Source organism: Etheostoma cragini, chromosome 2 (genome assembly GCF_013103735.1).
Source record: "Etheostoma cragini isolate CJK2018 chromosome 2, CSU_Ecrag_1.0, whole genome shotgun sequence".
NCBI lineage: Eukaryota > Metazoa > Chordata > Actinopteri > Perciformes > Percidae > Etheostoma > Etheostoma cragini.
The window spans coordinates 21,994,087-22,008,759 of record NC_048408.1 but is presented as its reverse complement, the minus strand read 5'-3'; the positions used below and the strand labels follow the sequence as shown (position 1 = coordinate 22,008,759).

Here is a 14,673-nt window from a genome sequence, read left to right as displayed (position 1 = left end):
GCGCCTTTGTTATTGTGTATGCCTGAGCACTCCTCTTGTTTCTATGGCTTATTGTATGGCTGCTTGCCCTGTCAGTCATGTAGGGAAAAATGGGTATTGTAAACCACTTAATCATTTAGAATGACAGAGGGCGAGTGCAATGAGGAAGAAAGAGGGAGGGCAGCTCAGCTGAATAGTCTGGCCTGGCAGCAGAGCATTGAGATGATACTTGGCAGCTGTCCTGCTTGCCGATGTGTGGAGTGTGTCAGAGCGGGGGACTGAATGGAAGAGCAAAGCACAGGGGGTGTGCGTTTATGTGTGTGCAACTGTGTGTGTCCGCCCTGCTCAGCTGTGTTGAAAGGCTGCCAGTGTCTGGTCGACTCAGCTGGATCTTTTTTATCTGGTCTGTTGGAGCGGTGTCAACAGCCTGAGGGATACAGCCTTGCCTAGCAAGGCTGAGTCTGGTCTGGTCTCCCAGCAGCTCTGTGGATGAGAGAGCAGCAGCATGTAGATCAGTGTGTAAAGCGTGGTACTAACAAGGATTTTATTCCCCCTGGTGCCTCACATCTTAATGTATGCTGTCATCGTTCATGGTGGTGGATTTGGGTAAACCCGCATTCCCGTACAAAGTAACCTAGGTATTGGCCCTGTATCAGACAGGATTGTCATTGTATAGTTATGGGCTTGTTACAGAAGGTGACAGCAATGCCACATTGTGGATGCCGGCTGCTGTTAAACTCCAATGAAGAAGAAAAAGAAGACTTTATCTGAAAGAGACCGAGGGAGGCAGCGTCCCTTTAGCTTAATGGTGCTATCGGGAACACCATTGTTTTTACAATGTTTCTGTGAAAATTGTGATGTTACAGTCCATAATCCGATTAAGAGTGCTGATCCACATCAGTTCATCAATTTTTGTCCCTCAGAGAACAGATGGCTGGGGAAATGACATGCACACATTTAACCAAAACAAAGTCTTTCCAGAGACTATTTTGCGTCCGGCGCTTAGATGATTGTGAGAGGTTTGAAGAAATGCCGATAGACAAGGGGCACGTTTTTCTCTTATCTGGAATGTTGTGTGGACTAGCCAGACCCTCCAGCGCAGCGCTGTGGAGATAGGTCTGGCAATGCAAGACATCAAAGTTTGCAAAACTGCCCACATTTTTGCACTCAGTTGAAAAAAAAATATATATATATTATAAAACCTACATAATCATATACGCACTTGACTCTGCTTTCATGCCATAATTTGCCACACAACCCTCTAAAAACGCACAGCGAACTGGAGCGGATCCTGAAATTAGCACCCCTATGTAGCCTACTGAATCCAGAATCAATTTGGATTTGAGAATCATGACCTCAAGAATCAGAATTGAATTAAATGAAATATTAATTATCTTGAGAAACCAAATATTCATACCCTTAATATATTGTCATAGTAAATTTTCTAGAATCTTATTTGTGATTGCTTCGTTTCCAACCGTGGCTGTCAGAAAACACCGCTTTGTTTATTTCACACGTCATCATTGTATCTTTAAACGTGATCAAACCCAAACCTTTCTAATATCTACCGGCCCGGCTCGTTGGATCCCAACGGGCTCGGGTACCCAGCTCTAGTAAGGAGGCTCGCTGCAAACTTAATAAAAATACAATTTCAAAAATTAAATTAGGGCCTCTGGGTGTGAAGGCGCTGGAGTCACACGCCAGAGCGGAGAAACGAAAGCTAGAGGCCTTCAGCAGACTCGGCCGATTAGCCAGCTTTGTTCCTCACCCCTGCCGTTGTGTGGTGTTTTGTAATGTAAATAAATATGAGATGAAAGCTACTCAATTTGAGGGAAAGTTTGTTTCAGCCCGTTTTCCTTTTGGCATTTGGCACGTTGTTGGGTATGAAAGGTTCCTAATGTGATTGCCCCTGTAAATGAAAACCTTTTCAATGACCGAATTCATTGAAATAAAATGATATTCTTATCAGTATTTCTTTGTTTCAAATGTCTTAAAAAGACCTTAAATTTGACTTACTAAAACCAGCAAGAACCCTGCTTTAAAATACCTGTCTCAATGAGGCAAAATTCCTGTAAATACAACATTGCCATAGAGTAGTCCTGCTCATTCATTTGCAGCATTAGCACACACGTCTGAGTACAACCATAGATATTCAGAGCTCAATTTTTCTGTTTATATGCACTGGTGTCTGTAACTTTTTTAAATTACATGAATTACTTTTATGTGCACCAAGACACAATTTGCACAATTTGGTGCATGTGTTTTTCTTTCTCTGCACTTCCACCATGGCAGCATTGCCAACTTTTAAATGTTCTTTGGAGTGAGATTGTAAAATGACTTGCTATATTAAAATAAATAGAAATACTATATAAAATAGTTTGATTAAAATTGGATCCACCACTTAGCAAATATTTAAAAAGAATTCTTAAAAAAAGTCACTTTTAAAGCTCGTTCACCTGTTACTTCTGTGATTTCCTTACAAGCAATGTAGCATTTAAAAAGGCTATTTTTTTTTTATAGCCGAGTCTGGTGCAGAGCACATTTTACATAAAACCCTACATTACAACACAGTTTTGACCAAATATTGTATAGTCCATCTTAGCTAAAAGCACAACACTGAATCTGTCGACATGTAAGCGTGTTGTTCATTATCTTGTTTGTTTGCAGCCGTTAGGTTACCCACAACTTTATTTTCCCTTTACTGACTTTAGCAGTTTGACTGTCCTGCTCTTACAGACCTGAACTAACCAGAGACCGTAGCCTTGATTATCTACTTGTTGTTACTGTTAATAGCAGTGCAACACTGACTGAATATAGGGGATACACAATGGGCATTTGCCATTATTTTTGGTATTAAAAAATGTTTTTGGCCTGTACAATTATACGGGAAACAGTCTTATCTGGTGGCTCCATAACCTACCTACTGCAACGTTAGCAATGTTTTTAACTGTTTCTCATGGTTTTATTGGTTGCAAACTGTACTACTGACTAGGGCTGTAATCAACCAAAGAAAATCTTGGTTGACTAAAGTCCTGAAATCTTGAGAAAAAATTAACTGGGGGGTGCGGAGGGGCAAAAAAAAAAGTTACCTGCACTGTCCCGCAGTACTTGCCCTTGTAAGCTGTTTGTATTGTATTAAATCGCTTTTGACTTGATTATTTTGCACTAAAATGAGACTCATCTGTTGGCTCTGACAGCGCTGCATCAAAACTTTCTCTTTGGTTCCTCACATTTTGGGTTAGTCCATGCATGATGGTGTGGCGTGCTGGTGCTGCATATTAACAAGTTCTTAAAACCTCAGCCCTCCACAACAGCAATGGGCCTCATATCCTGAGCAATAAATTCGACAAATCCTTCCGTGATATTATTTTTGTGTTTGGATGGTAGAGGCTTAACACCCAGCGGGGTCTGGTGTGGTCTGGGTGTGTCTGGGGAATGCTACCGTCGTTGCGGTAGGGTGCGCCTATAGTTATAAGACGATTATTAGACTATGAAATATGCCAATTCTGATATGTCCATATAGCCTACTCAAAACAGACAGGGGAACCTAATGCAGACAAGTTAGCTAAGGTTTTTAGGTGATATGCCATCTTTGTAGTCGAGCTGCAATATGCAAACTGTTACTAGCAGACTTTGCATTCAACTTTTTTCCGTTATCTATTTTTGTAAAATGCTGCCACGCTGGCGATGTGTTCAACATGGTTGAGGAGGACTGACTTTAAATTAAACACTCTCAATTAAATAAATATTCAGCAAACCACTTAACCAAGGCTTTCTAGTTCTATCTTCAATCTGTCCCCAGTGGGTTGGGCTAATCCAAAAAACAAGGGGGGTGTTCTAAAGACAGACTGTTACCTGTGTAACAGGGATGCTCTGAAAACACCCCCATTAGCAATAAGTGCTTTCCACCCGTAGACCGTAACGGTCTATGCTTCCACCAGATGAAATAACATGGCAAAAAATCAACCAATCTGAATTTTGGTTGAGCCAGAACGTATCGACCAATAAATTGACTAGTTGACTGGGAGATTACAGCCCTACTATCGACTAGCTTGAAAAGAAAGGGGAGGTGACATAGGTGATGTAATAGAAATGGTTGGAACTGTTTCTGTAGTTGAGGGCTGTAAAAGTCCCTCCTGCAAATAGCTAGTACCATGCTGAGCGGTTATGGTGCCAAAGCATGGGCCGGTTTAGACCAAACCAAGCACAGTCACTCTGGCTCAACTATGATCGGGCCCGCAGCTGCAGAGGGGGTCTTGTAGTGACGTATTGGCATTGAAATGAAGGCGGATCCTTTTATGGCACTATTGGCCTAAATAGTGTGTGCTGTCAGTCTGTGACGCTAATGCGTCAAAATTATTATATTAACTTTATTAACATATGTCTGTCTTTCCAGATGGGCCTGGGCAGTAATGGGGCTCATTTTGGGGCCCAGCCTTACGGTCAGGGTGCCATGGGGCCCGGCCAGCAGCTAAACCCTCAGCAGCAGCTCCAGAACAAGGCTTCTCTTGCCAACAGCCTGTCACCCTTCCCCAGTGAGCTCAAAGGGGCCGCTGTCACTAGCGTGCCAAACATGGTTAGTGCTTGATATGCATATTGAGACATTACCAAACAAATAATAACACAAATGTTATTAGAAAAATGTTTAGACACATGAATTTCACTCAATACGGCATTTCCCAGTGAAGCAAACAACTCGCTTCTTGTCATAACTCTCAACAAATGTTAACACTGAATTGCTCATTTTGAGAGAAGGTGGTGGTAATGCACCTCTAAGCAACTGCAGCAGGTAAGCATGCACATCAGTATTTATTTGCTGTGCTGTCCTTACTGCACAGAACTTAAATCCCTTACTTCATGGGCAAATTTATTTCTGTCCTCCGTTGAAAATTGATTGTGTAGGTTAGAGGTGGACCGGTGATGTCGATGGCGATGGCCAACAGCCGGACATCATGGTGCCCATTTTTCTGCTACGGTGGTGGATATACCGTAGCTGGTTTTGTGATGTCTTACTGTGGGCAGCAATATATGCCAAATCGGTTGACCTTGCCCACCCTAACGTGGAAGCCAACAGGAACCTAATAGCCGCTTTCCAACCGGAGGGATTTCTTAGAACATAACGTTCCTAGGACCCTTTTTTTTTTCTCATGTTCCGACTGAACCAATTTGTGGATTTTTACTTGAAAGCTCCACTTTCGGCTCACAATGTAGTTTCTCGTCTATTGTCTCCATGAGTGAATCTGGCAAGGAAACACACTGATAATCTATAGAATACGTAGAAGTATAAAGTAGCAGAAAATGGAAATACTTAAAGAAAAGTGTAATTATTGTACTTGAGTAAATGTACTTGGTTTCATTCCACCGCTAACAACCACAACCACTAACAATGCCCTGTCAGAAGTTACTGTTCAGTTTATACGGAGTTAAGTAGTCATGGTTTGCTATGAGTTTAGTACAGCGGGAGAAAAAAATGCTCACAGCACACGGCTAAATGATTCTGGGCAAAATCGCACTTGTGAACTTTGGTTCCACATTCCGTGCAACAGTCTAAACACTGTGTATTCTGTGTGCTGCGCAGTGCATCACACTGTGCCCCCCCAGTGCCGCAACTGTTGTGTATGAATACACAATATATCATGTCTCTGACATACTTACTTTTGTACCTAGCCACCTTAAGTGACTGACAAGAATTTGCCATTTTGCCAGTAATTTGTCAATACCACAAACTGTGGTATTGACACACCTGCAATCAAAAATGTTTTAACCCATTACAACTTTGACATATGTCTTTTTTTCTTTGTCAAACATTCAGCAGCCTCAGCAGCAGGCGGCAATGCTCCAACTGGCCGGTGGCGGAGGTGTGGCTGTGCCTTCGGCAGGCCCCACAGCAGACCCAGAGAAGCGCAAGCTGATCCAGCAGCAGCTGGTCCTGCTGCTTCACGCACACAAGTGCCAGCGACGGGAGCAGGCCAACGGGGAGGTGAGGGCCTGCGCCCTGCCTCATTGCCGCACCATGAAGAACGTCCTCAACCACATGACCCACTGCCAGGCTGGCAAGTCTTGCCAGGGTGAGTTAGAGCATTTGATTGTATAATTCTAATTTCCTGGGGTTGTAAAGTTTGTAGAAATCAACCCTTTTACTGAATGAGACTTTGCTGCTGTTGGGTTAGATTATTAAAGGAGAATTCTGGGCAATTTTTAAGTTCTTAATAGCTATGAATATGTTAGTTCAATCAATAGAAGAAGAAAAAACAAGCCAAATCGGTGAGTTCAATAACACAACACTTTGTTTGTGATGGATCTGGTGTTGGTGTGTAGGAGGCTTGGCAGTGTTGATCTGTGGTAGTAGCAATCCCGACCAGCTTGCTTCTGACTGTTTACCTTTTCCTGCTACACTGGGAGTTCACCGCGAGACTACAGCTAGTCTTCAGTAATGCTATTACTGTGCAGGCAACAGACATCATCTGGCCCGTTTCCATGTAGGTACATAGTCACTGATATGATGGTCATAACCACCATAGTGTTCAATTACCTATTTTTGAGGGGGAGTAAACTTCAAGTTTTCCTCGTGAACACATAACCTGTCCTCTAGAGGACATAGCCAGACCACCGGGCACTCACTGGATTGTTTTCGGGAGCCGGAGGCGACAAAGACAAAGGCGCCACAAAAGGAGAAATCTGAAATAAGGTTGCCGGCCGGACCCGCTAGCGCTGCTAAGGAGCTTCCACACAAATCAACACTGCCAAGCTTCTTAATCACCAACACCAGATCGATCACAAACAAAATGGATGAGCTACAAATACACACAGAACTGCTGATGATTACCACAGAAACATGACTGAACACACGGCAGCTAGCAGCCAAAGGCTAACAGGGCGAGCTAGCTACCAGCAGGATAGAGACAGGGTAGGAGAATCGAACAATGTCTGAGTTGAAAATGTATCTTTTCATGGAAGGGCCCTCTTTATGTTGCACAGATATTTTAATTGCATTTTGTGTCTGTTAAGTGGCACGAAGGCTCTCTAAAACTAGCCCCGACCATTGCCGTTTTAGCTCAGTGGAAGCTCCTAGACATAGCTGCAGCTACATCGTGTTGATCGCACTGATTTAGCTCGTTTCTTTTCTATTGACTTTACTCGCATATTTATAGCCATCAAGATTAACTTAAAAATTTACCGGAATCCTCCTTTTATAAGGCATTTATAAGACTCAGACTCAGTTCTTTCTAAACATTAATCCATGTTCACGGCAATCTTGACAAAGTAAGCAAATACATTCTGGTCCTAACCCATTTGATATATGGATCTTGTGTAAATTCCGCTTTGTTTGTTACCAAGTAATAAAGACATTGGAATTACAACATCTAGGGATGTCTCATAGGGGGGGGGGGGGGCGCTGTGATTATCACAGAACACTGCGCGGCCAGTTGAGGGGTTGTATTCAATCCGAGCACGGATATTGACTCATATTACTTGTATAATACTTGTACTCGGCAAAAGTGCTTTATCCGTACCGGATACTCGTTTCAGCCGGATACTCGGATCACCCCTAATGATTACCATATATAACTTTGACAAAAAAGACAGTTTGCAATCTTTTGAACAATCGTAAACAAACTAATCTCAATGACGCATGTACCCACACTTCCAATTCATTTAACCAGTTTGTCCTGAAAAAAATTATGTTCATATCTTGACTGTAGACAACCGGGATGTTTTACAAGCTTTTATATAAAATAAATCCAGACGGACAATGAACTGTAAAAATGGCCTTAGGGTTCAGAGGGTTGAGTTGAGATGTACACTAAATATTAAGAACATGGTTGCAAGTATATCTGTACAGGACCGCATAGACCACAAAACAAGACTGTCGTAACTTTTAAATCAATTATTTAAGCCAAAAATACTTTCATTTCTGGGTATCTCTGGTCATTGCGGCAGCCATTGTTGCTTGCTTTACAACAGCCCTCGTTTAAAAGTAAGCTCAGGTCCTCACTTGGTTTCGAGGGGTATACAGCCCTCGGTCTTAGCCCTACCCTCTTGGTCGAAATAGGTATTGGGACAGCACTAGGTCCCGCTTGACCGCACAAAAACGAGGGTAAGGGGTAGGGGAAAGATAGAGAAATGAGATTTAGCCTATATCTCTCTTCTGGCAACAGCCACATGCCGAGAGTCGGAAACGACACACCTTCGACATGACAAACTACCAAGCTCTTTGGCACTCAATTAGAGTGATGAACATAGTTTTATCAGTGCTCATCATCGCTCATTAATTAACAACCAGTTCCGACCTGACATTCTAACGGAATGGTTGGTAAATGATTCACTCATCTGTGATATTATGTACTACTTTTGCAGGATGCAGACATTAGTATTGATAAATTAAGCTCCCTTTCACAGGGTGGTGCAAGAAAGTTTAGGCGCTGCGTCTAAGCTGTTGCCGTTGCTGGTTGCAAGATTTAGTTTATTCATATTCAGTTTTACCTCATCTGCTTAGCAAGCACTTTTTCATATCCGCTCTTGGTGTCCATAGAGAGGTCAGTATTCCAGCCATAACTATGCCATATCTTTCTGCCTAAAACAGAGTCGGCACACAGGGAGTTTCCATCCATTAGAAAACCACAAGATTCGCCTCAAGGCTAGTTCCACTGTATTGCAATTGGCAGTGTGGTGTCTTTCTGTTGAACCACTGGCCCCTCCTGCTGTCCTTATATCAGCATCAGCACTGCTTCAATGAAACATTCCCCACTATCAAGCTTCTCTTGATTTTAAACTTTGCTCTATGCCTTTGCTCTGGCTTTGGAAATGAATGCTTAAGTTAAATTTCAAGCCAAACATATTTAGATGCCAAGGTATGTTAAATGTGAAGGAGTCTTCACTCTATGGTGTATGTCTCCTTCCAGGCAGCGCTGGAGCCCATGGGGGGCATAAAACACAGATAAACAGTCTACGTCTCTGCTTCCTGCATGCTCGCTCATTTTCTCTAGGTCAGAATTTGTGCTTCTCTGTGCCACTGAAATAACAGTTAATAAAAGTTATCACCTCTAAGGTTTTAGATCTGTTAGCTAAGTTCATTTTCACCTGAGGGACTTTTTTATGATAATTGTTTTGCCTCAATCTGAGCTCTTTCCTTTGTTGATGAATGCACATTGAATGGACCAAAACCACCAACATGATAGCCCTGCTATATTTGAGTCTTTGCCAATAGTATTGGGGTCCTTACAAAGATAACAAAGTTTATTTCTGATTATATTTACATAGCCCTTTTGGAGCTTAAAGCCAGCTAGTAATTGTACATGTATGGTCATATTAAAAAGTGCAAGGCTGATTTTAGCCAGGTAGTGATTAGATATCAGCCTGACCACAATTGAAATGAGCACCTCAGTTTGTTCAGTCACGCATCAGGATATATAGTAAAGTTCCCTTTCCACTGGGCCAAACCAACGGCCTTCCAAGAGTGGAAATTTGTTTAGGGAGCTGACAACTAGGCCATCCTTGAATCAGTTTATATAGTTATATTTTCTCCTAATTTTGCGCATAATGCAAATCCACATTTTGTGCATGGGACTGTTGTCATATAACCTATTTTTGGTCAAGTTAAGAAAAAAACAACCCTGTCCTAGGAACCTCATGACTAACGGATATGTTACAAAAAGACAGTATTGTGTCGGGCTGGGAAAAATGTACCTGCTGCTTGGGGTTGCAAGAACAAGTGTAAAGCTGATATAGGAAAACAACCATGTTGGTCATGTATACACACTTTAATGTAAAACAAAGCTAAACATAAGAAGTGTTAAAAAACAGCAATGGTTTTGTTTATCATTTCCGGGGTAAATGTGGCAATCGTCATTCCCAGGGTTTATTTCTTGGTGGTGACCAAATACGGAAAACGGTCAGCGTCAATATTAAGCCCTGTTGCTCTCGTTCTCTTTTTCTCTGCAGTGGCTCACTGTGCGTCGTCCAGGCAGATCATCTCCCACTGGAAAAATTGCACACGACACGACTGTCCTGTCTGCCTGCCGTTGAAGAACGCCAGCGACAAGCGCACCCAGCAGCGTAAGTACAAGAATCAGGCTCCGGCCCGCTGTCGCTTGACCATTGTCAAGTCTCTCAACGTCACCACAGACCCCAAACGGAAGGCCACGATACTTCCATTAAGTAGGTTGAATAAGCAGGAAATCTAGACATGGCAAGCTCTGTGCTCATTTTACAAAGGCCCCAGTCTTTCTCTCAGTCATTACGAGAGATTATGTTAGAGTATTGAATTCTAGTAGTTCATAGTGACCGCCTTAGAAAGAATTAGAAGAACTGCTTGTGGCTTTCCTGAAACCAGCCAAAGATGTTTGTTTGTGGAATGTTTATGCATTTTACCATTCAGGAAATTTATTTCTACGTTTGTGCTTTTCCACAATGACAAAAAGCACTCGATGTGCAAGAGTGTGGTGCTACTGGGCATGTAATCTGACACATAGGAGGGATAGGATTGTGATGGAGGAAAAGAGGGAGGAAACAGAGCTGTCCCGCTGAGCCATTGGCTGTCGGGCTGTTTGCTGCTACTCCCCACTAGAACAGAGCTGATTTTGACACTCGTTCTGCCTCATTCTTAAACAGTTTTGTTTTGTTTTTCACTCTCTCCATGAAGCTGCTGTTACAGATTAAGTCTGTTCACCTTTTTTTTTTTTTTTAGAATAGTTTGTTAGCTCTCTAGACAACTTACATTAGTTATTAACACTTTTGTTCCCATCTTTTTCTTTACTTTACCACTCTGCTCAGCATCTTTTATCACTTAAATCATTCCAACGTTGGTCTGTCCCTGTTTAGCTTGCATTTTAAAGAACATGACGCCAAGGCTTGTGTCTCTCATGCCAACACAAGCAGAGCATTCTGCCTCCTCCCATTTTTGTCTTTGCAAAAACTAGGAGCTTTTTTAACCAGACCAAAGCCTGGACCCAGAAAAATATGCTAATGCACTGTCCCCTGAAGGGATTTATGCATTTATTCAGTTCACTGCTGTTTAAAGCTTTTAACCTTCTAATATATTCTCACTGTATCATGTTGCCATGTGACTTTATTTGCCAGAAGTTCAAGTGTGAAGGCATGTGTATTTGGTACTTCTTGTCTTAAGTATTGCTTTAACATGTTTTCACTAAAGCAAATTATTTTGATATGTATTGGCTTGGCATAGTATCAACACTTGCATTTTGTTTGCGTACACTCACTGGTGCAGCAGTAGAGTAAGCAAGATGGTTAGTTCAAACTGTATTCAGACAGTATTTTCAGTATGATTGTGTTTAAGTGTTTTGGACTGACTGTTCTGTTTCTCACACCAGCCATGCTAAGCTCCCCCAATACGGGTCCCCAGAACCCTATGTCCTCAGTTGGTGTGGGTCAGCCCAGTGCTCCCACCATCAATACCTCAGCCCCCATAGACCCCAGCTCCATGCAGCGGGCCTACGAGGCACTTGGGTTGCCCTACAGCAGCCAGACCACTAGGCAGGCCCGGGGGGCCCCGGGACAGACCGCAGGTGCACAGAACACACAGGCCCAGCAACAACAGCTTCCACAGCAGATGAGACCCATCAATACACTTGGTAAATCCAAACAGTATGATTCTATTCCTATATTTTCTATATGCACTTTTACAAACCTTACAATATTGGGTCCTCTCTCAAATGGATGCAGTTATGTTTGATTGATTTGTAAACTGCAAGGCTTTGCGGAATGGGTCTAAAGACTTACATTTTTTAAAGAAAAGCTAAAAAAACTTCAAGTGTTTGTTGTCAAGCTACTATTTGAAGTGTTTTTGTTAGTGATTCGAGTAATCTTCAGTTGTAGACATGGCGTTCATATTGTATAGTCTGAGCTTGGTTTTGCAATCAAGGCGGTGCTATTTGCTCACAACGCTCTGTATTTACAGAACGGCAGATGGCTCTTGGAGGTGCGACACTGGGCGTGATTACTTCAGAGCAGACAAACCTGCACACGGACTCCCTACCCAACGCACTCAACACTAACAAGTCAGTCCCAGCCAATAACTATATTGCATTCCTTGACCTTATACACTTTTTTTTTTTTTATTGCAGGAAACTTAAAGAAGTTACTTTAAATATACAGGTTTACTAGATATGATGCTGAGTGCAGTTGCCTGGAAAAATATTGACGGTATATTAAACACAGAAATAAAAACTATAACTTCTGTTCGTCCTTCTATTCCACCTCCAGTCAGCTGCTCTCAGATGGGTCCACTGTGGGCTCAATGGGCAACCTACCCACAGCAGCACCCATCTCTGCCACAGGCACCAGGAAAGCGTGGCATGAGCATGTCACTCAAGACCTGCGTAATCACCTCGTACACAAACTGTAAGTGCATACCCCTGCTGGAGAACTGTAACCTTTCGAGCATGATCGTTAGTCTTCTTACTCTTAAAGTCACCCTCCCTGGTTGTTTTTAAACCCGGATTTTAAAAGCAGAGTTTTAAAGTCCATCCGTCCATCTTTGCTGCTTGTCCGAGATCGGGATTAAGTCCAGAAGTATAAATTGAAGACATTAATTTCTGCAAATTCTTTTCTTTTGTGGCAGAGTACAAGCCATATTCCCTACCCCTGACCCGGCAGCTTTGAAGGACCGACGAATGGAGAACCTGGTGGCCTACGCCAGAAAGGTGGAGGGGGACATGTACGAGTCGGCTAACAGCCGGGTAGGTTTCCTGAAATGGGCCTCAACTAGGAGTTACTCACCTTTTCAAGACCACATGTAACCTGCTGGAAATCATATAGAATGTTGTTTTAAGACACTACCGCATTGGCCTCACTTTTCTGCCCCTGAAGTTGCAGTTGGTCTGACTCTAGTCTTGTTCGCTGCACAAAAAAAGGAAAACAGAATAGGGAATGCTCTGTACGCTAGCATACGAGGTAAAGTATAGTTCGGGATAAATATTGAGGCATGCTAACTAGGGGCGCCGCCCCGTCATTGTGCAAAGTCTACAGACTATATACCGAATTCAATATTATATATATTCTATAAACCCTCCAATGTCACTTGAAACTTTACCCATTTTGCAAAGTAAGCACATTGACCTCACAATGAGGCATCTCTGTATTACACATTTTTTCTTTTATACCATAGTGTTCTTTACTGTTAATAATTAACTCATAAATAATTTCAATTTTTGGAAAGTATAATTTTGCAATTAGTTTATTTCTGACTCTACACACAGTTGAGGCCTAGGAACATGGGATACACCCAAACACAAAGCTTCTTTCTTTTTTTTTAGCATAGCCACAAAATACACAGTATGCGTATTGCTTTTGGCAACTTTACTGTCGCCTTCCACTTACCTCTTTTCTCCCCCCAGGATGAGTACTATCACTTCCTGGCTGAGAAAATCTATAAAATCCAAAAGGAATTGGAGGAGAAGAGGCGCTCAAGGCTACAGAAGCAGATCATCAACCAGGCACCTATGGTTGCCCAGGCAACCCAGCAACCAGGCGTTCCCCAGCCCAGTGCCTTTGGCCCAAGGCCACAGAGTGAGTACAGTGTTTACAAGGCTTACAGACTTTCAGGCAAAAGCTCTTATATGTAGTTTCTTTGAAAACATTGTTGGAACAGGGTAACTGTCCAGGAACTTGAAAACTTTTGTGTCCTTAATATACCTGATATGCAATGCAGTTTCACTTATTTCCATCTTGAATACTAAAAAGAATTATTCTCGGCTGCAAAGCTGTATGGTCAAGTTGACATATTACCTCAGAAGTTTGCAATACCCTTTTTATAGGTAGATATACCTTTTTAATGTCTGGTTGTATGAATCATATCAATGTGGTATGGTTTCTTGATTTGTCAGCTACTTTTTCACTACAGAAAACATTCCCATACTTTTATTACATCTATAGATGATGCATCTTAATTTAATTTCCAGAAAATTGCTCTATATCTAGCCATTTATCATGTTAGACTAGTTTGCATTCTTTTCATAAAGTTGAGAATATTTTGCCCTTAAATGAAAAACATTGCATTTTTATGTTAAATGATCATTTGGCTATTTTCATTATATAGCTGATTAAGTGCCTTAAGCTGTGCTGTGGTTCAATTCTTTTTTTCTTTTATAGATGGACCTGTTCCTCTGCCCAACATGCCAAATCAGATCATGAACCGCATGCAGGTTTCTCAAGGTACGCCTTGGATTTAGCATGTTCCTCATTGTTTTTTAAGATTCAGGTACAAAGAAAACAAAGATGTGCAAATAAGAGCAAAAGAAAAGATTATTTGATTTTGAAATAAAAGGATAGACACTAAGCTACATTATCTGGAAGTCGGAATAAATAAACAGTGAAGTAGAGCACATTTACTGGATGCTTTCTGAGGACATCAAAAAGGCAAGAAAGCAGACAATAGTTTAAAGAAAGTAAACGTTGAACACATCTTGGTGTTGCGTAGTTCTTCTGCACTCCTTGTTGAGTTGTTTGTCCATTGCTGAACACTGGTCCACTCTTCTTTACAGGAATCAACCAGTTTAACCACATGGCTCTGCCCAATGCCCAGATATCCCAGACACCAATGGGAGCCCGAGCTGCCTCACCTATGAACCACCAACAGCAAATTAACATGAGCTCCGTCCCAGCAGTAAGGAGGGCAGGGGGGGGGCAAATCAAAGCGTGTGTGTGTGCGCGCGCACACAAACACACACACACGCG

The 14,673-nt window shown here is 42.1% G+C and overlaps 1 protein-coding gene across 6 annotated transcripts in view; it reads left to right on the top strand.

Annotated features, from left to right (window-relative positions):
- The window catches only part of crebbpa (CREB binding protein a), a 52,138-nt gene that overhangs the window by 18,046 nt on the left and 19,419 nt on the right, over positions 1 to 14,673 (top strand). For 5 of the 6 annotated variants that reach the window (XM_034856787.1, XM_034856743.1, XM_034856777.1 and 2 more), the window contains exons 3-12: positions 4,376 to 4,555; positions 5,792 to 6,047; positions 9,922 to 10,035; positions 11,310 to 11,570; positions 11,897 to 11,996; positions 12,202 to 12,339; positions 12,560 to 12,677; positions 13,335 to 13,506; positions 14,089 to 14,151; positions 14,481 to 14,602. In XM_034856787.1, coding sequence (XP_034712678.1) covers positions 4,376 to 4,555; positions 5,792 to 6,047; positions 9,922 to 10,035; positions 11,310 to 11,570; positions 11,897 to 11,996; positions 12,202 to 12,339; positions 12,560 to 12,677; positions 13,335 to 13,506; positions 14,089 to 14,151; positions 14,481 to 14,602 — 1,524 coding nt within the window. The remainder of the gene's footprint in view (positions 1 to 4,375; positions 4,556 to 5,791; positions 6,048 to 9,921; positions 10,036 to 11,309; positions 11,571 to 11,896; positions 11,997 to 12,201; positions 12,340 to 12,559; positions 12,678 to 13,334; positions 13,507 to 14,088; positions 14,152 to 14,480; positions 14,603 to 14,673) is intronic. The other variant, XM_034856760.1, reaches the window with a different exon arrangement.